Source organism: Mastigoproctus giganteus, chromosome 3 (assembly GCF_048544385.1).
Source record: "Mastigoproctus giganteus isolate SK-2022 chromosome 3, ASM4854438v1, whole genome shotgun sequence".
NCBI classification, from domain to species: Eukaryota; Metazoa; Arthropoda; class Arachnida; order Uropygi; family Thelyphonidae; genus Mastigoproctus; species Mastigoproctus giganteus.
In genome coordinates this window covers 52,957,260-52,983,076 of record NC_143577.1, presented here as the reverse complement: position 1 = coordinate 52,983,076, position 25,817 = coordinate 52,957,260, and the positions used below count along the sequence as shown (strand labels likewise).

At 39.1% G+C, this 25,817-nt stretch overlaps 1 protein-coding gene across 1 annotated transcript in view; it reads left to right on the top strand.

The window, feature by feature from the left end:
• The window catches only part of Unc50 (Unc50 RNA binding protein), a 141,876-nt gene that overhangs the window by 40,418 nt on the left and 75,641 nt on the right, over window positions 1-25,817 (top strand). The window contains exons 3-4 of the mRNA XM_090370528.1: window positions 1,532-1,557; window positions 21,777-21,842. Coding sequence (XP_090226654.1) covers window positions 1,532-1,557; window positions 21,777-21,842 — 92 coding nt within the window. The remainder of the gene's footprint in view (window positions 1-1,531; window positions 1,558-21,776; window positions 21,843-25,817) is intronic.

Here is a 25,817-nt window from a genome sequence, read left to right as displayed (position 1 = left end):
ATTAGAAAAAAAAAAATCTTTTTAAATTTGGGGTGGGGGGGGGGAAGGAATGCGCATTAATACATTCTCCTTTTTGCACAGAATTTGGAAGGAGAATTTGTCTCATTACTTAAATTCATATTGATATACTATTTTGGAAACTTTCTTTCTCTTCCTTGAAGTCGATAACATGATTCCACAAGGATTTCAGAAACTGCCATTTTCCCTTTCTTTCTCTCTCTCTCTCCCTTTGCTTTTTTTCGCAAAGAGGTAGTAGCTGAGTTGGATGTATATATTGGTTCTTAATTGTAACCTATTTTATAAATAAACTAAACTCAAATTTAAACAAAGAATCAAGGAGTAGTATATTTCATTTACTGAAACTAAATTTATCTCTTCCGCAGGAACTTATTCGCATAACATTTTTAAATTGTACATATCTTTTTTACAATAATGTACTGTATTATTTTAAGTATGTGTATAACATCTATTGGTGTTTAAGCTATAAAAGCGATAAAAATTTAATTGTAACCAGTCTCATATGTTTTGTAATGAAATTATCTTAATTAACTTCTACTGATATTATCAGCATTTTTATTACAAAAGCTGCATGCGCTAAGCAAAAACCCAAGAACTTATTTGAAATAAGTGCACAGAACTAGTTTAGAAAAATGTGTTTTCATCTTTAATGAAATAGTTTTATTTTGTTGATCAATATTTAATGGGTGCCTTGGGATAGGGTCATGTCCTTACACTGGTTTTTCCACCTTGGACAACTTAAGCTTTATAAATGCAGTGGTTCTGGGTGCAGCAGATTCTCCATAGGCTTTTTGCAAAGTTATGTTTTTTCTGTCAGTGTTTCAATAGGGTATAGGATTAGTTAACCTTAAGTGACTAATATCATTCTTAATCAAATAACATCATCCAGTAGGTCAATTCATTGTTCATTAAAAATTCAAAGACTTTGTTGATCAGTTTCTGACTTATTTGAGTTACTTGTCATACTAGCTTGCTCTCTGTTCATTATATTCCTTGTGGGTATGTTATCCTTGTTTGAACTGGATGTTGGTGTTCTTGAAATTATTGCAGACCTGCAGAGACAAAAAAAATTATGTTATAGAGATTAATATCTAATAGGCTTAAATGTTCATAGTGTTCATTAATAATCATTTTACATTTTGTATTGTATTAGTTCCAATATTTTTGATCACCCCCTTGTACATTTTGTAGCATGAACTGTGGAGAAAGAGAATAGTATGCCATAGGGAACAGTTCCCTGACAGATCAGAATATTTCCAGACCTGATCTAGCTGGACATAGTTATGTCATCTTGATATAACTATGACCACCCTTCTTACTACATCTTTTAAACTTTAATTAGTTCTTTTTAAATTTAACTAGAAGTGTGTCTTCTTAACATCTATACCTTGCAATTTCTGATGTTATTAGAATATAAATTTATGATAGGTGAAATAACTGGTACTATTCTCATATTTTTAAACAACAGAGGTTTGTGTCCCTGACTCTTAAATGTTCATGTCATCTCTTCTAGGTATAGGAATTTTCAGTACAGGAAACGTGAGTATACTTTGATATTTTAACAGCTGAAAAATATAATTGCATTTGTATTAACACTTTTAACAATATGTATGTAAAATTGTTAAATGTATGTAAAAAAAAAATATATATATATATATGTCTTTTTTTTCTTTCAAGATCATTTCAAACACAAAAATGGTACACATTACTGTGTTTGATTTTTGATACTAGTTGTTCAATGGCAAAGAAGTTTTGAGCTGCACCAGAAGCCTATGGCAGATATAAGCTAGTCTGTAATCAGGTCACAAAGGAGGTTATGCAGGCGAAGGCAGATTACGAGAAATCCTTGGCAAAAGATGCTAAGAAAAACAGCAAGGATTTCTTTACTTATATAAACTCTAAAAGGAAGGGGATGAATCCGATTGGTCCACTTGACATCGATGGTTCGACTGTTGATGATCCTGCTCAGATAGCAAACAAAATGAATGAGTATTTTGCATCAAAATTCACACATGAGGAATTATTAAGGTTTGAAAATGGCAGAAGGTTATCAAATTGTAGCAGGATACTTAATGATTTTGTAATAACTGAGAGCAAAGTGGAGGAGAAATTGTTGAAGTTAAACATAAGAAAAGCACCTGGGGTGGATGGGATCTATCCAGTTATATTAAAGGAGGTGGCAAAGCAACTAAGCGAACCCTTATCCATAATTATGAGAGCATCCTTGGACTCGCGAGGTTCCCACAGACTGGAGATGTGCAAATGTATCCCCAGTTCACAAAGGGGGATCGAAGGGTGACACGAGTAATTACAGACCAGTTAGTTTAACTTCTGTTCCCGGAAAATTAATTGAGGCACTGGTTAAAGAAGCACTGCAGGATCATCTAGACAAGGCTGCAGCAATAATTCAGACACAGCATGGGTTTGTTAAGGGAAAGTCTTGTCTGACAAATTTGATAGGATATTATGATGTGGTTACAAAGGAAATGGAAGCAAAAAATAATTTTGATATCATATATTTGGATTTCATGAAAGCTTTTGACACTGTTGCTCATGAAAGACTATTGTACAAATTGGAGCAGAATGGTATTAAGGGTAAGTTGCTATAAAAGGATGGTTAAGTGGGAGAAGACAGAGGGTGGTAATCAGTGGGTGCTACTCTTCGTGGACTAATGTTATTAGTGGAGTCTCACAGGGTTTGGTGTTGGGTCCACTGTTGTTTTGTATATTTATCAATGATATTGATGAAGGTATATCAGGCTTAATGTCGAAGTTTGCAGATGATACAAAGGTTGGCAGGGTTGTTAATGACAGTAATGGCAGTGTGCTACTGCAACAGGATCTAGATAATTTGGGCAGATGGGCTAAGAAGTGGCAACTGAAGTTTAACCTTGACAAATGCAAAGTACTGCGTATGGGTAGAAGTAACCCCAGAGAAATGTACCAACTGTGTGGTACTACAGGTAGAAAATGAAAAAGACCTGGGAGTAATTGTGCAGGCAGATATGAAGTTTTCTGAGCAATGCAGACAGGCTGCCAGGGCAAGTCATGGTGTTTTGTCAATGATATATAGGAATTTTGCTAGCAGGGAAAAGGAGGTGATTATCCCTCTGTATAAGGCAATGGTCAGGCCACGCCTTGAGTACTGCGTACAGGTCTGGAGCTCTCATTTTAGGAAGGATGTAGATTTGCTTGAGCATGTACAGAGAAGGGTAACAAGATTGGTGAGGGGAATGAAGGGATCCTCTTACCAAGAGAGGCTTAAGTTCTGCAAATTCCAGTGGCTGGAGACTAGGCGCCTGCGCTTTGATCTGATTGAGGTGTATAAGGCCTTGAATGGGTTGAGCACGCTGAATTCTGATGGGATCCTTCCACTTGTTCAGATTACGAACCTAAGAGGGCATAAATTCAAATTAAGAAAAGACAGATGTAGAATAGATGTGCGGAAATTTGCCTTTAGCCAGCGGGTGGTTAATTGCTGGAACAAACTTCCATCTGTCGTTGTGGAAGTTGATAGGTTGAATAAATTTAAGGAGGAACTGGACAGGATTTGGGGGGAATAGTGTGTTTTTTTTTTTTTTTTTTGGCTGATGCTGCATAAGCTCATACACATGCTTTCTTGCATCACATGCCACCACCACCACCACTACTACTACCACCACCACAATATTTTGGAGAGTTACACAAAGTACAGGATATTAAATATCTTTTTAGTTTGAGAAAATAATGGTAATTTTTATTATCTTTTTCTGTTGTGAACGTCTGGGGACACATTTGTTCTTCCACTGACAGAGTTTTAGATTTTATGCTCCTTGGAAATGATTGTTTATACATTAGATAACCTGAAGTGACTAATATCATTCTTAATCAAATAACATCATCCGGTAGGTGTATTCATTGTTCATTAAAAATTCAAAAGCTGACTTATTTGAGTTAATTGTCACACAACATGCAGCCTCAGTTAGCAAATTTATATAAAACAGTGAATAATTGTATTGAAACTAAATAAATGGCCAACAGTGAGTGGAAGAAAAACTTCTCCTTTAAAGTGAACATTTGTTACAAGTATAATACATATAACTCCTTTTCTTCTGACAGGGCTATCTAGATGTGCAACCTTTTTTGTGAGCTGCCAAGTGGAACTTTCTTTATTGCTTAAAAATTGTTTTTTTTGTAACTTTTGATTTAAAATTAGTAGTGTAGTTATTACTTGTGATATCTGATTAACTTGGTTAATTTTTTCATTACTTGGCCTTTGTAATTGCTTAAGAAACCACAGTCAACTTTATACCATCATTGTGTTATATCAATAAGAACATTCATTCCTGACATCGTTATAATATGGATATAGGTGATACTTGGAGGTTTTCTATTTATTTTTGTAGCAGTGGAATTAGTATCAGAAGAAGCCTATAAACTATAATTTATAGCAATACAAGTGTGTTTTGATGATGTGATTTTGTAAGTATGTAATGTAATCTATAAGAGTGTAGCTTGGACTGCTGTTAAATAAGTGAGTTAGCATAGAATTATCCTTTTCAGTCTCTTACTTTCATGTATTGTTTTTAAATGAAATTTAGACTAAAATTGTACCTCAGACTAGAGTAGCAAAGAAAACAGGCATTAGCATTTAGTAGAGGCATACGTTGCAAGAAAGTTAATTTATACAGCATCAGCCAAAAAAAAAAAAAAGCCCCTTCCCATTTCACTCATCCATTCACTCTAAATGTTTGTCTAGTTCTGCCTTGAATTTATTTAAGCTGTCAACTTCCACAACGACAGATGGAAGTTTGTTCCAGCAATCAACCACCCGCTTGTTAAAGGCACATTTCAGCACATCTATTCTATATCTGTCTTTTCTTAATTTGAATTTATGACCCCTTAGGTTCATAATCTGAACAAGTGGAAGGATCCCATCAGAATTCAGCGTGCTCAACCCATTCAAGGCCTTATACACCTCAATCAGATCACCGTGCAGTTACCTAGTCTCCAGCCACTGCAATTTGCAGAACTTAAGCCTCTCTTGGTAAGAGGATCCCTTCATTCCCCCTCACCAATTTTGTTGCCCTTCTCTGTACACGCTCAAGCAAATCGACAGGCAAAGGTGATTCTTGCACTACTTCTATTAGAATAAGCAGCGACCTGGAGTGAGGGGTGCTGGGGGTTTCTCGGACTGGTGGCAGTCATCATGAAACATATAAATATATGGGATGTGTTAAGGTAACTAAGAATAAGAATAGGTGCATGTATACTTGCATGTATACATGCACCTAAACCAATGCTAGAAGTATAGTAAATAAATTTGATGAATTTGAAGTGTTGGTCAAGACATCAAAGGTGGATATCAGAGACGCGGTGTCACACAGATATTAGCAATCCAGAATTGGAATTTGGGGAGTACAATGTGTACAGAAAGGATAGGAAGGGAGGAGGGGTTATATTGTTAATTAAGAAAAACATAAAATCAAAGGAAGTGCATCCAGTTGACATAGATGGACAGCGCAATGTTGAGTCACTGTGGTGTGACATAAGCACTAGGAAAGCAAAAATAAGAGTAGGAGTGTGTTATAGGCCTGATGACTCGAATGAGTACAATGAACAATTCTGTGGAGAAATAGCATGGGCTAGTAAATCAGAATGTCTTGTAATGGGGGATATTGACTGGAACTTGTGAGTTGGTCACCCGCACACTAGAAAGACTTTTGTGGATTTATTGAATGATTGTTTTCTGCTGCAGCATGTTCGAGAGGCAACCAGAGAGGGTAATACTCTTGATCTGGTTATCAGCAGTGATCATTCGTGTATTAAGAATTTGCAGATAAAGGAACCACTAGGTGGCAGTGATCACAGTGTACTGATGTAGGATTTACTTAAAGGTATAATTACCATCGGGGGTAAAGGAAAGGGTTTTTGCTTCTGTAAAGGTGGCTGCAGTGGGACCAACTGATGATGTTACCAACAGCAAATTCTAAGTGGGAGGCATTCAAAGAATTAATTGTGGAAGCTACTAGACATTTCATACCTATTAAGAAATATTGGTCAAGGTTTAGGTCTAAATGGTTGTCAAATGAACTAATGAGACTCGTGGTAGAGAAGAAAAATGCATGGAATGCATATAAATTATCAGGCAACGCAGAAGCCTATGGCAGATATAAGCTAGTCTGTAATCAAGTCACAAAGGAGATTAGGCAAACGAAGGCTGATTACGAGAAATCTTTGGGAAACGATGCTAAGAAAAACAGCAAGGTTTCTTTACTTATATAAATTCTAGAAGCAGAGGATGAATCAGATTTGTCCGCTTGATGTTGGTGGTTTGACTGTTGATGATCCTGCTCAGATAGCAAACAAACTGAATAAGTATTTTGCATCTATATTCTCACATGAGGAGTTATTAAGGAAGGAAAATGCCAGAAGGTTATCAAATTGTAGCAGAGTGCTTTAACCCCTTCCTGGAACATTTTTTTTCCTGAAAATGTGCCATAATGGATCGACTTTTTTTATTTTACAGATTAAAAGTATGCCTCGTGCTAATACTCCTTGTATAGTTTTTTTGTGTTTTTTTTTATAAATTTTTTAGTAGAATATATATGGGAGTAATTAACCCATTTGGGCTATCCTGAGTTATCTTGTGTATTCCAAAAAGTATGCAAATTATACAGATTTTTTAAAATAAATTAGCTAAAAGAAAGGAACAGAAAAACACTCTTCAAAACTCATGATATAAATAAATTTAAAAAATCAATTGGAATGCACAAGCAGTATCCTCCCGCCACAAGCGATAAGCGCGAAATAACTACATTCTGACACACGGCCGCCGTGAGTGGATAGTTGAGGTAAGCGTCGCTTATGGGTGGCAGTTCAAGAGGGCACTGAAATATTTTTCAATACATTTAGGCCTAAACCTTGAATAATATTTCTTAGTTGGTATGAAAAGCATAGTAGCTTCCAAGACTAATTCTTTGATTACTTCCCATATAGAATTTGCTGTAGGTATCATCATCAGTTGTTCCCGCTTTATAGGATTTAAAAACTGTTTCACACCACCGTAGTCACCTTGATGAAAGCAAAAACCCTTCCCTTTACCCCTGATGGTAGTTGCATCATTGAGTAAATTCCACCTCAGCACACTGCGATCACTGCCACCTAGTGGTTTCTTTATCTGCAGATTTTTAATGCATTAAGAATCACCACTGATAATCAGATCAAGTATTTTTTTTCTCTCTCTCTCTCTCTCTCTCTCTCTCTCTCTGGTTGCTTCTTGAACATGCTGCTGTAGAAATTAATCATCCAATAAATCCACAAAATCCTTGCTTGTGCGAGTGACCAACCACAAGTTCCAGTCATTATCTGGGTAGTTAAAATCCCCCATTATAAGACAATTTGATTTTCTCTGTACAGTTGTTCATTGTACTCATCAGAGTCATTAGGTCTATAACACACTCCTACTCTCAATATTGCTTTCCCAGTGCTTGTCACACCAAATTGATTCAACATTGCACTGTCCACCCATGTCAACTGGATGCACTTCCTTAGATTTTGTGTTTCTTAACTAACAGCATAACCCTTCCTCCCTTTCTATTATTTTTGTACGCATTGTATTCCCCAAATTCCAATTCTGCACTGCTTATATCTGTGACACATGTGTCTGATATCCCAGTAATGTCTGCCTTTGATGTTTTGACCAGCACCTCAAATTTATTTACTACAATCCTAGCATTGGTGTACACACAAGTATACATGCACTTATTCTTAGTTACCCTAACACGGCCCATGTGTTTACTTGTTCCACGATGACTCCCAGCAGCCCTTGAAACCCCTATCACCTTGTTTTCTAGGCTGCTGCTCATTCCACTAGAAGCAGTGTAATAACCACTTTCACCTCTGCCAGCGGACTTAATCTATTAGTTTGCATATCCCTTCGAGCTAGCAGTTTTGCAACCCATCTAACACTGCCTCGATAGCAAGAGCAAATATTCATGTACCCTTTCTATTTAAGTGTATGTCATCTCTGTAGAAGCAGTCTCTCCTGTTAAGAAGCACAGTCCAAACTGAGAAAAATTGTACGGCATGAGTCTTTCACAATCTCTCCAGGGCCAAATTGATTGATAAGGCTCTCATTATATACTCCCTCCTATCGTGTCTGGGCTGAATTACACACTCTTTTAAATTCAAAAACTGAATTTTTTCTTTGAATACTTCCCATACAAAATTGGGAGAAAGAGACATAACTCAGTGTTTTTTTTCAACATTGACCTATACTTGTTAATTAATTCCACTGTTTTCCTACTCTTAATGTTATTAGTGCCAAAGCATACAACAGTATTGCCCATAAAAGATATCTGCTCTATACCGTCATCAACTTTTGCCCCTGGCAGACAAGAGCCCTGGTCCTGTTTCACCTATCCTATCTGCACAATATATTTCCCATTTTCCTGACAATAGAGTCACTGACAACAACTAGTACCTGTGGGACCAGTACATATTATATTGCTTTGGGGATTGCCGCTGTATGGCCTGATGATCACATGCAAGCTCTGGTGTTGATGTGGGCATCTGAGAGCTTGATGGTCCCCCAGTATAAGTTCTACGAGGACATCTATCCTGTTCTTTAAGCTCTCATAAAGGCCCAAAACAACACTGAGTTGCCGCCGAACTGCCTCACACTCCTTACATCGAGCACACACACAAAGACTTCCCCTTTGGCAATATTATGTCTCATTCCTGATAGATCCATGAACATCAAACAAGCACATTTCAAAAGGCTGTAATTCAGAGGACAACCACCCTGTCAGTTTTCCCCCCGATCCACAGCACTGCTGCAAGTTATGTAGAAACTTCCAGTATCTGCTATATCGATACAAAAACAATGGCAGCAGAATTTGTGGAGTTGGCCACCAGGTGTTGCTTGGTGAAGCACACAATTCGGCCCTGGAGAGATTGTGCAAGGCTCACGGGGTAGGATTTTTCTCAGTGCAATCTGTGTTTGTTAACAGGAGAGACTGTTTCTACAGGCCATTGATGTATATAAATAGAAAGGGTGCAAGAATATTTGCTGATGCTATCAAGGCAGTGTTAGGTGGGTCGGAAAACTGCTAGCTTGGGGGGGGGGATTCACAGACTAATAGATTAATGGTAGCCCCAGAAAGTGATTCTTCCACTACTTATATTGGAATCAGCAGCAGCCTGCAAAACGAGGTAGTGGGGATTTCAAGGGTTGTTCGGAGTCATCATGGAATAAGTAAAATACATGGGTTGTGTTAGGTAACTAAGAGTGGGTAACTAACTAACTAACAAGGAGAAAATTGAGTATACTGAGTTATGCAAAGCCTTCAGAAAGAGGCTCAGAGAGGACATAAGAAGATTTAACACAAGAAAAGTAGAAGAAGCATTAAGGGAAAACAAAGGACTTAAATCAGCAGCCATGAGCAGTAATACAGAAAGACAAATGATACTGAAACTGAAGAATAGTAATGGTGTACTTATAAATAGCAGAGAAGGCATAATTCAAATAGCAGAAGACTACTATAGAGAATTATACAAGGAGCGAGGGAATGATGCCAGCAGTGGGGAAGATGGATCGCAAATTAGCAACACATACGACATACCCGATATTCTTCCTGATGAGGTAGAACAGGCGTTGAAGAATCAGAAAGCCCCAGGGGAAGATGAAGTTACTGTAGAGTTGTTAAAATTGGGAGGAGGAGACATAACACAAAAACTGGCAAGGCTCTTCATAAAATGCATTAGAAAAGGTGTGACGCCTAAGCAGTGGAATAATGCAATCATAGATTTTGCTGCATAAGAAAGGAGATAAATCAGAAATTGGAAATTATAGACCAATTAGCTTGTTATCCCACATCTACAAGTTGTTCACAAGGGTCATTACTAACAGATTAGAAAGAATATTTGATGAGTATCAACCAAAAGAGCAAGCTGGCTTTAGGACAGGATTCTCAACTATGGATCACTTTCATGTAATATCACAGCTAATGTAGAAAGCAAATGAATATAAAACACCATTATGCCTGGCATTTGTGGATTATGAAAAGGCATTTGACTCCATAAGGCAATGTTTCAGGCACTGGAAAGACAAGGCATTTACCCCATATATTATGATTTTGAAGAAAATTTATGAGAACACTACCTTTATTAGACTAGACAAAGACAGTTGCAAATTTAAAATTGAGAAAGGAGTTCGACAAGGAGACACAATATCTTTGAAGCTGTTTACTGCTGCCCTTGAGGAAGCTTTCAGAAGATTAGACTGGTCGCAGAAAGGAGTCAATGTGAATGGAGAGTACCTAAATCATTTACGATTTGCAGATGACATTGTGGTCATAAGCCACGATCCCAAAGAATTAGAGGAAAATCTTAATCAGTTATGCACAGTTAGTAAGGATTTTGGACTAAAGATGAATATGGCTAAAACAAAAGTAATAATGAACAAGTATGCCTCAGAAAGGGGCATAATGATTGAAGGAGTAGTAATTGAAAAGGTGGAGTTATATACTTATCTGGGACAAGTTATTAGCTGTAATAATGATAAATGGCTGGAAGTCAAGAGAAGAATAAATTTTGGATGGATAGTATTCAGAAAATGTAGTCACATACTGAAGAGCAATATTCCAGTTTGTCTGAAACATAAAATAACGAACCAATGTATACTCCCCACCATGACTTATGGAAGTGAAACTTGGGCACTCACTAAAAGAATGGGAGAGAAGCTGAGAACTACACAGCGAAGAATGGAACGAATTATATTGGGAATCATACTGTTAGATAAGAAGAGAAACACATGGATTAGGCAGCAAACTCAAGTAAAGGACTTTCTTATCAAAACTAAAGAACTAAAATCGTTTTAGGCAGGACACACAGCTCGAAGATATGATGACAGATGGACTAAGAAAATAACAGAATGGTACCCAAGAGGAGCTAGAAGAAAACCTGGAAGACAATGGCAGAGATGGATAGATGAAATTCATGAGTTTGTGGGTAGTAAATGGATGGCCATTGCACAAAACAGAAGAACTGGAAAGTTGCTGGAGAGGCCTTCATCCTGCAGTGGATTGAAAATGGCTGATGATGAACTAAGAGTAAGACTAGGTGTATGTATACTTGCATGTAAATCCATGCTAGGAGTATAGAAAATAAATTTGAATTTTGTTGTTTGGTTTTTTTTTTTAGGAGCATTAGCAACTAAGGCCATATTGCTCCGGGGATATGCGGTGGTCATTCCCTGACCTTTCCGCATCTTTCATATTTGGTGGCTTATGGGCTCGAACCCCAGTCTAATCAAGAAGCGCGTGCTATGCACTGCTGTTCCTGCCCACCTGGCTACAGAGGCGCCTGTTGAATTTGAAGTGCTGGTCAAAATAAAAAATGCGGATATTGTTGGGATGTTCGGATATCAGAGACGTAGTGCCACACGGATATAAGCAATATAGGATTGGAATTTGGGGAGTACAATATGTACAGAAAGGATAGACAGGACAGGAAGGGAGGAGGGGTATACTGTTAGTTAAGAAACACGTAAAATCTAAGGAAGTGCATCCAATTGGCATCGGTGGACAATGCAATGTTGAATCAGTTTGGTGTGATATAAGCACTGGGAAAGAGAAAATGAGAGTAGGTGTGTTATAGCCTAATGAATCTGATGGGTATAATGAGCAATTGTGCAGAGAAATAGTGGGCCAGTAAATCAGAATGTCTTATAATGGGGGATTTTAACTTTACAGATAGACTGGAACTTGTGGGTTGGTTACTTCCAAGACTTTTGTGGATTTATTGGATTACTGTTTTCTGCAGCAACATGTTCGAGAGGCAACCAGAGGGAGTAATACTCTTGATTTGATTATCAGCAGTGATTCTTCATGTGTTAAGAATCTGCAGCTAAAGGAACCATTAGGTGACAGTGATCACAGTGTATTGATTTGGGATTTACTTGCATCAGAGCCGCCTCTCTCATTCCCTGGGTGACCTTAGAGATTTGTGACCCAGAGCTAGCTGTGAACATTCTCACAAACTGGATCAACACGGTTGCCAAATATGCTGCCTCTAAAAAAATCACAATCAGTCCATATACAAGACTTTGGTGGAATTCAAAACTCAAAATGAGTTTCCAGCTGAAGCAGCAGCTCCATCGCACATGGAAACAGTTGCAAAATATCAATGATCACATTGTTTATTCAAGGGCACAGGCTCAATTTAATCGCCTGAAATCTGAGGCAATCAAATTATACTTTAACCGAGATCTGGCTAAAGGAAAAATTCCATACAAAAAAGTGAACCTTCATTTTCCTTTGCAACTTGATCCTGAATTGTGGCTCAATTTCGTCACAAGATTTAATCGTAATCCTACGCCAAACTCAGATCTGGTTCTACTAACAGAGCCCACCCAGCAAGAAGTGTTGAACACCATTCAGATCACAAAACAACAGCTGATCGTCGCTATCAATTCTCTACCTGCCTCGTCAACCACTGGTGATGATGGAGTTCCCCAATTCATGCTCAAATGCCTAAGTCCATACATTATTCAGCCACTTTTAATTATCTTCAACCAGTTACTCTCGAACCAGATTTTCCCACAGCAATGGAAAAATTATCTCATCAAACCTTTAGCCAAAGTTCAGTCGCCATCGAAACCTAAACACTTCCGACCCATCTCTAACTCCTCCAGCCTGCTGAAGTTCCTGGAGAAGACCTTACTCCCCATCCTCACCAAGCAGATCTTGCCCAGTAATCCAGCCCAAACTCACTACTCCCTTCCAAACAGATCAACGATCACCAATCTGCCACAACGAATACTATCTTGTCAGCATTCGAGAAAAGGCACGAACTAGCTGTTACTTACTTAGACATTGAGGCTGCATTTGACGCCGTCCAAGTAAACCAACTACTCACTCTCCTGGAATGCCACTTCCAGATCACAGGGAACATATTATGCTTTCTCTCTCTTTTGAATAACAGTTATAAAGTTTCATACAGGAGATCACACCCTTACTAGATCCGTCACCGCAGGAGTCCCACAAGGAGGGGTCCTTTCCGGCCTTCTGTTCTCATCTATTATCTTCCCACTGGTTGCACATTCTCGATGTCTACTGAGCTATGCAGATGATATCAAGATACTCACTCCCATCATCCCTGGTCAAGACCTTGATCTGGTAAAAACGGAAATTAACAATACTCTCATTACAGTCATATCTTACCTCTGCCAGTTTGGGCTCAAGATCAATCCTGCTAAGTCCGAATTCATGGTGTATTCATTGAAGCAAACTCTTCGTCTCTCCTGCCTTCGGTCGGCAACACCCTCATCCCAACTGTGTCCAGCCATCGTGATCTGGGTGTTGTATTCGACTCCAAACTTCGATTCAATGCCCACACAGACATGCTCCTCACACGTGCTTCAAGACTCCGGTGGATAGCAAAACAGCATCTCCTTCATATCAGAGATAAAAAGACAACCGTGAGGTACATAAGAACAATCATCTTTCCACCTTTACTCTATGCTGCTGAAATTTGGGCGTCAGCAGCACCGTCAATAAAGAAACCACTCTTTGCCACAGAATTCTGGCTCCTAAAGTGGGCCAACAGGAAGCACAATCTTCCAGCTCTGATTCGTACCACGCAGCTTGCCAACTCTCTCGGGATTCCACGGCTTCCCACCTTAGTTGACGACCAACGCCTCCTAGCAACAGTCAAGATGATAACAGGCATAATTGCTACACCTTCATTCTGGGATACTTGTGGCTGGAGGATACCCCCTACTGCCCTTAGGGCCAATCCCGAGCTCTACTCGCATTCAGCACGACTCCATCTCTCGGACAGGTTCCTCCCTCAGCAGATGTTCAAGCAAACCCAGGCACTTGACGCCGACCTGAACAAATTCACTGTTGACCAGACTTACCGGAAAAAAATTATGACTAGTAGGACTAATCAGCAATGACTGATGTGTACCTTGCATCTGTTCCTGGCTGATTGAGCTGGTGCTCTTATCTCAATGTTAAGTCAGCTCGATCAAACTTAACTCTCGTAAGGAGTTCTCTCCTTTGTATCAAAATATGTTTTCATTTGTAAAATTACCTTTTTTTGTAAATAATTGTTAGATTTTCCCGGAAGTTTCGGGAGGTTGTAAAAATGTAAACCTCTGGCTTTTTGGCTGTGAAGGGCATTAAATATTATCTCTCTCTCTCTCTCTCTCTCTTAAAGATGTAACTACCATCAGAGGGAGGGGAAGGGTTTTTGTTTTCGTAAAGGTGACTACAGTGGTCTCAGAGAGTTTTTAAATTTTATATACAGTGGGATCAACTGACGATATTACCAACAGTGAATTCTAAATAGAAAGCCTTCAGGGACTTAATCTTGGGTTTTCATACCAACTGAGAAATACAGGTAAATACAGATACAGGTATCAGATAAATTAATGCAGCTTGTGGCAGAGAAGAAAAATGCAAAAAATGCATGGGTTGCATATAAATTATCAGGCGACACAGAAGCCTATGGAGATATAAGCTAGTTTGTAATCAAGTCACAAAGGAGGTTAGGCAGGCGAAGGCAGATTATGAGAAATCTTTGGCAAAGGATGCAAAGAGTTCTTTACTTATGTAAACTCTAGGGATAAATCAGATTGGTCCATTTAACATAGATGGTTTGACTATTGATGATCATGCTCAGGTAGCAGATAAACTGAACGAGTATTTTGCATCTACATGTAATCACACATGAGGAGTTATTCAAAGAGGAGAATGCCGGGAGTTTATCAAACTCTAACAGGAAGCTAAGTGATTTTGTAATAACTGAGAGCAAAGTGGAGGAGAAATAGTTGAAGATAAACATAAGGAGTGGATGTGGGAATACGGAATGGAATGGGGTTGATGGGATCTATCCAGTTATATTAAAGGAGGCAGCAAAGGAAATAAGCAGACCCTTAGCCATAATTATGAAAGCTTCCTTGGACTCAGGGGAGGGCTCCATGAACTGGAGATGTGCAAATGTGTCCTCAATTCACAAAGAGGGATCAAAGAGTGGCACAGGTAATTATAGTCCTGTTAGTCTAACTTCTGTTCTATTGAAAATAATGGAGTCACTGGTGGTTAAAGAAGCACTGCAGGATCATCTAGACAAGACCACAGTTATAGTTCAGACACAGCATTGGTTCATTAAGTGGAAGTCTTGTGAGACCAATTTGATTGGATACTATGATATGGTCAGAAAGGAATTGGATGAAAAGAATAATTTTGATATCATATACTTGGATTTTAGGAAAGCTTTTGATACTGTGGCACATGGAAGACTACTGTACAAATTGGAGCATTATGGCATTAAGGGCAAGTTGCTACAATGGATAAAAGGATGGTTCAGTGGAAGGAGAGAGAGTGGTTATCAGTGGACAGTGATTTTCCCAGGGTTCAGCGTTGGGCCCATTGTTATTTTCAGTATTTATCAATGATATTGATGAAGGTAAATCAGGGTTAATGTCTAAGTTTACAGACAATACAAAGGTTGACAGGGTTGTTATTGACAGTAATGATAGTATGCTACTTGAATAGGGTCTGGAAAAGTGAGGTGGCAACTGAAGTTTAACATTGACAAATGTAAAGTACTGCATATAGGTAGCAGTAACCCCAGTGTTACTGCTACCCATATGCAGTACTTTACATTTGTCAAAAACCATGCTGTGTCTGAGCTATAACTGAAGTCTTGTCTCTACAGTGCTTCTTTAACCAGTGCCTCCATTAATTTCCCTGGAACAGAGGTGAAACTAACAGGTCTGTAATTACTTGTGTTACCCTTTGATCCTCCTTTGTGAATTGGGGTCACATTTGCACAACTCCAGTCCATGGGTACCTCCCCTGAGTCCAAGGAAGCTCTCTTAATTATGGCTAAGGGTTTGTTTACTTCCTTTGCTGCCTCCTTTAATAATACAGGATAGATCCCATCCGCCCCAGGTGCCTTTCTTATGTTATCTTCAACAATTTCTCCTCCACTTTGCTCTCAGTTATTACAAAATCATCTAGTTGACTGCCAGAGTTTCACCTCTGGCCTTCCCCTCTGTGAATAACTCCTCATGTGTGTGAATTTAGATGTAAAATACTCATTTAGCTACCTGAGCAGGATAATCAACAGTTGAACCATCGATATCCAGTGGACAAATCTGATTCATCCCGTTCCTTCTAGAGTTTACACAAGTAAAGAACTCTTTGCTGTTTTTCTTTGCATTCTTTGCCAAAGATTTCTCGTAATCTGCCTTTGCCTGCCTAACCTCCTTTGTGACTTGGTTACAGACCAGCATATATCTGTCATTGGCTTCTGTGTCACCCATTAATTTATATGTATCCCATGCATTTTTCTTCTCCTGCCACATGTTTCATTAGTTCATCTGATATCCATTTAGGCCTAAACCTTGAACAATATTTCTTAGTTGGTATGAAAAGCCTAGTAGCTTCTAAGATTAATTATTTGAATGCTTCCCATTTTGAATTTGCTGTTGGCAACATCATCACTTGGTACAATGTAATCCCACTGTATAGAATTTAAAAACTGTTTCACACCACCGTAGTCACCTTTATGAAAGCAAAAACCCTTCCCTTTACCCCTGATGGTAGTTGCATCATTGAGTAAATTCCACCTTAGAACATTGTGATTACTGCCACCCAGTGGTTCCTTTATCTGCATATTCTTAATGCTTGAAGAATCACTACTGATAATCATATCAAGAGTATTACTCCCGCTATTTGTCTTCTGAACATGCTGCTGTAGAAAACAATCATCCAATAAATCCACAAAAGCCTTGCTAGTTGCTAGTGTGTGTGACCAACTAACAAATTCCAGTCAATATCTGGGAAATTAAAATCTCCCATTATAAGACTCTTATTTACTGGCCCACTCTATTTCCCTGTACAGTTGTTTATTATACTCATCTGAGTCATTAGGTCTATAACACACCTACTCTCAATTTTGATTTCCCAGTGCTTATGTCACACCAAACTGACTCGACCCTGCACCGTCCAGGCACGTCAACTGGCTGTACCTCGTTGGATTTTTTGTGTGTTTTAACTAATAGCATAATCCCTCCTCCCTTCCTATCCTGTTTATCCTTGCTGTACACATTGTAATTCCCAAATTTCATTTCTGCATTCCTTATACGTGTGTGACACCACATCTCTGATATCCAATAATATCTGCCTTTGATGTTTTGGCCAACACCTCAAATTCATCAAATTTATTTACCAAACTTCTAGCCTTGGTGTACAAGCAAGGATTCATGCAACTGTCCCTGTTCTTAGCTACCCTATCATAGCCCATGTGTTTACTTCTACCACAATGACTCCCAACAGTCTCTAAAATCTGACACTCTCTCTCTCTCTCACGGCGCCTCCATAGCCATGTATGCAGGAGCAGCAGTGCGTAGCACACGCTTCTTAATTAGACCGGGGTTCGAGCCCATGACCACCAAATATGGAGGATGCGGAAAGGTCAGGAAATGACCACCGCATATCCCTGGAGCAATATGGCCTTAGTTGATAATGCTCCTAAAAACCAAACAACAACAACATCTCTCTCTCTCTCTCTCTCTCTCTCTCTCTCTCTCTCTCTCTCTCTCTCTCTCTCTCTTATGCTGGCTGGTGCAGCATAATCTCAGGCTTCCTTGCATCATATGGCCGATAATAATAATTTGATGAAGTTGAAGTGTTGGTCAAGACATCAAAGGCAGATATTGTTGAGATATCAATGATGTGGTGTCACACAGATATAAGGATTTCAGAATTGGAATTTGGGGAGTACAATGTGTACAGGCAGGATAGGAAAGGGAAGATAGGATTATGCTCTTAGTTAAGAAGCACAAAAAATCTAAGGCAGTGCATCCAGTTGACGTGACATTTCTTTTCCCAATGCTTATGTCTTACATAAGCACTGGAAAAACAAAAATGAGAGTGTTATACCTCAGTAGTGTCTTTAACAACCCTACCAACCTTTGTATTGTATGCAAACTTGGACATTAAGCTTGATATACCATCATCAATATCATTTTTAAATACAGAAAACAACAATTGACCCAACACTGAACCCTGAGGGACTCCACTAATAACATTAGTCCACGATGAACAGTGTTCATTGATTACCACTCTCTGTCTTCTCCCCCTCAACCATCCCTTTATCCATAGCAGCAATTTGCTTCCAATGCCACACTGCTCCAATTTGTGCAGCAGTCTTCTATGTCCAACAGTATCAACAGCCTTTCTAAGATCCAAATATATAATATCAAAGTTATTCCCTGCATCCAGTTCTTTTGTAGCTGCATCATAGTATCCAATCAAATTGGTCAGGCAAGACTTTCCCTTAACAAATCCATGCTATGTCTGAGCTATAACTGAAGTCTTGTCTATATGATCCTGCAATACTTCTTTAACTAGTGCCTCCATTAATTTTCCTGGAACAGAAGTTAAACTCACAGGTCTATAATTACTTGTGTCAGCCTTGAGACACAAGTAATTATAGAGAGTTTACTTCACCTCTGGCATTCCCCTTCCTGCATAACTCCTCATGTGTGAATGTAGATGCAAAATACTCGTTTAGTTTGTTAGCCACCTGAGCAGGATCCTCAACTGTTGAACCATCAATATCCAGTGGACCAATTTGATTCATCCCTTTCCTTCTAGAGTTTACATAGGTAAAGAACTCTTTTGTTTTTCTTTGCATCCTCTGGCAAGGATTTCTCATAATCTGCCTTTGCTTGCCTAATCTTCTTTGTGACTTGGTTACAGACCAGATTATATCTATCATAGGCTTCCATGTCACCCATTAATTTATATGTATCCCATGCATTTTTCTTTTCTGCCATATGTCTCATTAGTTCATCTGACATCCATTTAGGCCTAAACCCTGAACAATATTTCTTAGGTTGGTATGTAAAGCCTAGTAGTGACCAAATAAATTCTTTGAATGCTTTCCATTTTGAATTTGCTGTTGATAACATCATCAGTTGGTCCCACTGTATAGAATTTAAATACTGTCTCAGACCATCGTAGTCGCCTCTATGAAAGCAAAAACCCTTCCCTTTACCTCTGATGGTAGTTACCTCTTTGAGTAAATCCCACTTCAGCACACTGTGATCACTGCCACCTAGTGGTTCCTTTATCTGCAGATTCTTAATGCACGAAGAATCACTACTGATAATCAGATCAAGAGTATTACTTCCTCTAGTTGCCTCCCGAACATGCTGATGTAGAAAACAATCATCCAATAAATCCACAAAAGCCTTGCTAGTGTGTGAGTGACCAACCCACAAATTCCAGTCAATATCTGGGAAATTGAAATCCCCCATTATAAGACTCTCTGATTTACTGGCCCACCCTGTTTCCCTGTACAGTTTCTTATTATACTCATCAGAGTCATTAGGCCTATAGCACACTCCTACTCTCAATTTTGATCTCCCAATGCTTATGTCACACCAAACTGACTCGACACTGCACTGTCCAGCGATGTCGACTGGCTTCACTTCCTTGGATTATATGTGTTTCTTAACTAATAGCATAACCCCTCCTCCCTTCCTATGCTGTCTATCCTTTCTGTACACATTGTATTCCCCAAATTCCAGTTCTGCATTCCTTATATCTGTGTGACACGATGTCTCTGATATCCCAACAATATCTGCCTTTGATGTTTTGAGCAATACCTCAAATTCATCAAATTTATTTACTAAACTCCTAGCATTGGTGTACACGCAAGTATACATGCACGTGTTCCTATTCTTAGCTACCCTAACACAACCCATGTGTTTACTTGTACCGCAATGACTCCCAGCAGTCTCTGAAATACCCTGCATCTTGTTTTCCAGGCTGCTGCTCATTTCAATAGAAGCAGTGCAGGAATCACTTTCACCTCTGCCAGTGGCTACTGTTAATCTATTAGCCCTTGTATCCCCCCAAGCTAGCAGTATTCCAACCCACCTAACACTGCCTCGATAGCATCAACAAATATTCTTGCACCCTTTCTATTTAAGTGCATCCCATCCCTGTAGAAGCCGTCTCTTCTGTTAACAAGTACAGACCAGGCTGAAAAAAATTCTACCCCTTGAGCCTTGCACAATCTTCCCAGGGCCGAATTGATCGACAAGGCTCTCATCATATACTCCCTCCTATCGTGTCTGGGCAGAATTGCAGACACTTTCAAATTCAACCCTAATTCACGGCTTTTTTATTCAACAGTGACCTGTACTTCTTAAGTAATTCCGCCGGTCTCCTACTCTTGCTCTCCTACTAATGCTGTCAGCAATGCAGGTATGGAGGTTATTGGTGTATCCAGATGCCTGATATGCCTTTCCCTAGTGTCCTACAAGTGCTCTATGCAATTGATATCGGGGAGTTCAGAGGCCAGTCGATATGCTGGAAGTTAGAACTGACCTCCATTCCTGCACATCAAGTGCCCGATGGCTCGGTGCATTGTCATCTTGGAAGGCACCATCACCATTCAGGAAAAAGTGTAACATAGCGGGGTGTGTACACAGTCAGCAAGCAGTTGACTATAGCGGAGACGACTGATACGTTGTTCCACATGCACCAGGGATCCGAGTTCCTGCCAGTGAAGTATGCCCCACACCATACAACCGCCTCCACTGGCTTACACTTTTGATACCATGTATGATGGATCAAGAGCTTCTTGTTGTTGATGCCAAATGCATACACGACCATCCACAGTGTGGAGTAAATAACATGACTCATCCGACCAGCACACCTTCTTTCAGTCTTCTAACATCCAACTTGCATGCTCTTTGCATCAGGCGAGTCTTTTATGCCAATGAACCTTGGTTAGGAGAGGATGCTGTAAGGTCCGGCTGTTGGTATAGCCCATACGTGCGAGCATGTTATGCATGGTCATGCCAGATATTGTTCCTGGTTGGCCCATGTTGTATTGGGTAGTCAACTCTTTAGCAGTGCTATGCCTGTTCATCTGTACGAGTCGTCAGACCCAGCACTCACCTCTAACATCAACCTTTCACTGACCTTTGCAGTTTTGCCGTTGGGTCGTTGTTTGACCATTTTGATGCCAGTCCTGGTACACTTTAACTACGGTGGCTCTTGAACACCCCCACCAGTTCAGCCATTTGCCATTTGGGAAATCGAGGCACCAGCTTCTCGAGCACCCACAATCTGTACTTTATCAAAGTCCGATAAATCCTTCCTTTTACCCATCACGCTCGGAATTTTACTACCTACTAACCACTGACACCTTATTTATGCTGTGTAGGTCGACTAACTCCGCACTCTCGTACCTCACATGGTCAACGGGTTGCATTCAGTTTTCATAGGGGTGGTCATAATTCAGTGATCACTCAATGTATATTGGGTGGGGTATATAGGAGGATTTAATATTATAAAAGCTCTGTCTGATGCTACACAAGGATCAAAAGTTTAGTTTGTATTCTGCATTTGGCAAATTCCAAGAATGAAGAGGAACATTGAAACCAAACACAAATTTAGATGCATCAGTTTAGAGAGAAATATCTAAATCACCAAAAAGGCTATGTTTATTGTGTTTTGAGAAGTGCTCCCCACATTACTCAAACCAAAAAAAGAACTTATGTTAATAATGAGTATTTAATTTGATTCACTCATATATTTCATAAGCTAATGAAATTCTTTTTAGGCCAGTTATCATTGTATTTTAAATGTATTATAGGTAAAAATATGTTTTTTTAAAATGACTATGCTGCCATATATGTGATTATTTATTTTCTTAAAAAATATTTATTATATTAACAGAAACAAAAGATCAATTTGCAAGAGATGACCCTGCCTTTCTAGTTCTACTGAGTTTTTGGCTAATAGGTAAAGTTTGCATGGAATTGAAATTTTTATTTTATGTGTATGTGTTTGTCTATCTCTTTATTATATGGGATGGGAGAAAAATCAAAAACATGCTTATTTGAATATTGCATATAGTGGAAAGTGATGGAAGGAAGAGAGCTTAAAGAGAAAAAAAACTCTACCCACCCTTCTGTACAGTTAGTCTAATCCTTCCTAAAATTTATCAGGTCTACCCACCTCCACAACACAATGAAGTTTATTCCAACAGTTGATTACTTTTTGGCTGAATGCATAGGAGAGATTTTTGCACATCTATCCTACAACCATCGTTTTTCAATTTAAAGTTATGTCCCCTGAAGTGACTTCCAAGGAAGAATGTCATCAGCATTTAGTATACTCAATCCATTTAAAGATTTTAACACTGCAGTCAGGTCTTCTCCCAGGTGTCTATTTTCCAGGCACTGCAGTTTGAAGAACTGAAGTCTTTCTTGGTAAGAGTGCCCTTTTTTGTCCCCGACTAATCTTGTTGCCCTTCTTTACATCCATTTCAACACATTCACATCCTTCCAAAGTTGAGGCCTCCAAGCAGTGTTCAAAATGTGGCCTAAGCATTGCCTTATACAATGGGATAATCACCCCTGTGTCCCTGCTGGCAAAATTGCTTTATATCATTCACAGAACACCATGAACTGTCCTAGCAGTCTCTTTGTAATGGTCAGAGAACTTCATATCCGACTATACGATTATCCCTATCCCTAGGTCTTTACGTTCTATACAATCTCAATTTGGTACAATTTAATTGTTACTTTATTCTGGGATTTCTGCTAACCATATGGTTGCATTTATCAATATTAAACTTCATTTGGTCACTTCTCAACCCATGTGCTTCATTTTTCTAGATCTTGGGCAGTAGTAGCCTTGATTTCTGTCATTAACCACCCTGCCCTATCTTTGAATCATCTGCAAAGTTATTCATTAAGCTTGATATGCCTTCATCATATCATTAATAAATAAGTAATTAATAAATAAGCACATGGGCTGAGAGATGGCAACTGAAGTTTAACATTGACAAATGAAAAGGACCTGGGGATAATGGTGTAGTCAGATATGAAATTTTCTGAGCAGTGAAGACAGTCTGTAACCAATTTGATTGGTTACTATGATGTGGTCACAAAGGAACTGGATGCAAAGAATAATTTTGATATCATATACTTGGATCTTAGAAAGGCTTTTGATACAGTTGCACATGGAAGACTGTTCCAAAAATTGGAGCAGTGTGGCATTGGAGGCAAATTGCTGCTGTGTATAAAGGGATGGTTGAGTGGCAGAAGACAGAGAGTGGTAATCAATGGACACTGCTCTTCGTGGACTAATGTTATTAGTGGAGTACCCCAGGGTTCAGTGTTGGATCCATTGTTGTTTTCTGTATTTATTAATGATATTGATGATGGTATATCAGGCTTAATGTCTAAGTTTGCAGATGATACAAAGGTTGGCAAGGTTGTTAACGACAGTATGCTACTGCAACAGGATATAGAAAAGATGAGCCCATGGGCTGAGAGGTGGCAACTGAAGTTTAACATTGACAAATGTAAAGTACTGCATATGGGTAGCAGTAACCCCAGAGTAACGTATCAACTGTGTGGTCCTACACTGAGGGTAGTAGAGAATGAAAAGGACCTGGGGATAATGGTGTAGTCAGATATGAAGTTTTCTGAGCAGTGCAGACAGTCTGCAAAAGTAGCTCATGGTGTCTTGTCAATGATATACAGGAATTTTTCTAGCAGGGAAAAGGTGATTATCCCCTTTTATAACACAATGGTCAGGCCACACCTTGAGTACTATGTACAGGTCTGGAGGCCTCATTTTAGGAAAGAACTGCTGGAACGAGTACAGAGAAGCGCAACAAGATTAGTGAATGGAATAGAGGGTTGTTCTTACGAAGAAAGGCTTAAGTTTTGCAAATTAGCATTAGCATTAGTAGAGGCACACGGTGCAAGAAAACAAGCTTATACAGCATCAGCCAAAAAAAAAAAAAAACAACACCATTCCCATTTAACTGATCCATTCATTCCAAATGTTTGTCTTGTTCTGTCTTGAATTTACGCTATCAACTTCCACACCAACAGATGGAAGTTTGCAATTAACTAACTGCTGGCTAAAGGCAAACTTCTGCACATCTATTCTACAACTGTCTTTCTTCAGTTTGAATCTATGCCCCCTCAGGTTTGTAATCTGAGCAAGAGGAAGAAATGCCATCAGCATTGAGCCTCTTAATCCATTCAAGGCCTTATACACCTCAATCAGATTGCCTCACAGATACTAGTCTCCAGAAGCTGCAATTTGCCTTTCTTCATAAGAGCACCCCTTTGTTTCCTTCGCCAGTCTTGTCCTTCTCTGTACTCGTTCTAGCAACTCTACATCCTAAAATGTGGCTTCCAGACCTGTACACAGTACTCACGGTGTGGCCTGACCATTGCCTTATACAAAGGATAATCACCTCCATATCTCTACTCGCAAAATTCCAGTATATCATTGACAAGACCCCATGCCCTACTCTTGCAGCCTGTCTGCACTGCTCAAATTACAGCTTCTGGGAACTGGGCACCTACAAGGTGATCTGATCGAAGTGTATAAGGACTTGAATGGTTTGAGCATGCTCAGTGCTGATGGGATGCTTCCTCTTGTGCATATTAATCGCCTGAGGGGACATAAATTAAAATTGAGGAAAGACAGTTATAGAATACATGTGCGGAAGTTTGCCTTTACTCAGCAGGTGGTTGATTGCTGGAACAAACTTCCATCTGTTGTAGAAGTTGACAGCTTAAATAAATTCAAGGGAGAACTAAAACATTTGGAATGAATGGATGGGTGAAATGGGAAAGATTTTTTTTTTTTTTTTGGTTCATGCTATATAAGCTTGATTTCTTGCATCATATGCCTCTGCTAATGCTAATAACTACCCTCTGTTTTTTGCCACTAATTCATTCTTTAATCCACAGCAGCAACTTATCCCTAATGCTTCTCTGCCCCAATTATTGTGTCATGATAGCTAATGATGTTGGTCAGACAAGAACTCCCTTTAACAAACCTGTGCTGCAACTGCCATATAACTGTATTCCTGTCAAGATGATCCTGCATTACTTCTTTAACCAGTAAATCCATTATTTTACCTCTGATTGAAATCACATTTATGGTCTGTAATTACTCACTTTGCTCTTTGGTTCCCCTTTGTGAATAGGAGAGATAGTTGCTATCTCCAATCTGTAGGCACCTCCCCTGAATCTAAGGATGCTCATAATTGTGAACAAAGGTTTGTTTACCTATTTTGCTGCTACTTTTAATATAATTGGATAGATTCTGTCAGCCCTAGGTGCTTTCATTGCTTTTAGCTTCAACATTGTTTTTCCCCACATTCTTCTCAATTGTAACAAAATCATTTAGCTCCCAGTTATAATTTGGTGTATGTCTGGTGTTCTCATCACTGAAAACTTCATGCGTGAATGTAGATGCAAAAAATTTATTTTGGTTGTTAGTAACCTAAACAGGATTATCAATATTTATGCCATTCATATTTAGTGGCAACAATGTTGTTCATCCCTTTCCTTTTAGTTTTAACATAAGCAAAGAGCTCCTTGCTACTTTTCTTCACACCCTTAGCCAAAGACTTCTATTAGTCTGCTTTAGCTTGCTTACCCCTCCCCCCAGTGGCTTGATTGCAGAGTAGTGTTCTTACAATAGATCAAGATTATTGCTTTCTCTTATTGCCTCTCTAATATGCTGGTATAGAAAATGGTCATTCAGTAAATTTAGAAACATTCTGCTACTGACTGAGTGAGTGAAAGATAAACTCCCTTGTGATATGACCTTGATTTACTGCCCCACTCTGTTTGTTATATGTACCACTGTCATTTAGTCTATAAACATACACTTGCTCTCACTATTGTTCTCTCAGTGTTTTCATCACACCTGACTCACTCAAAAATTACACTGGCA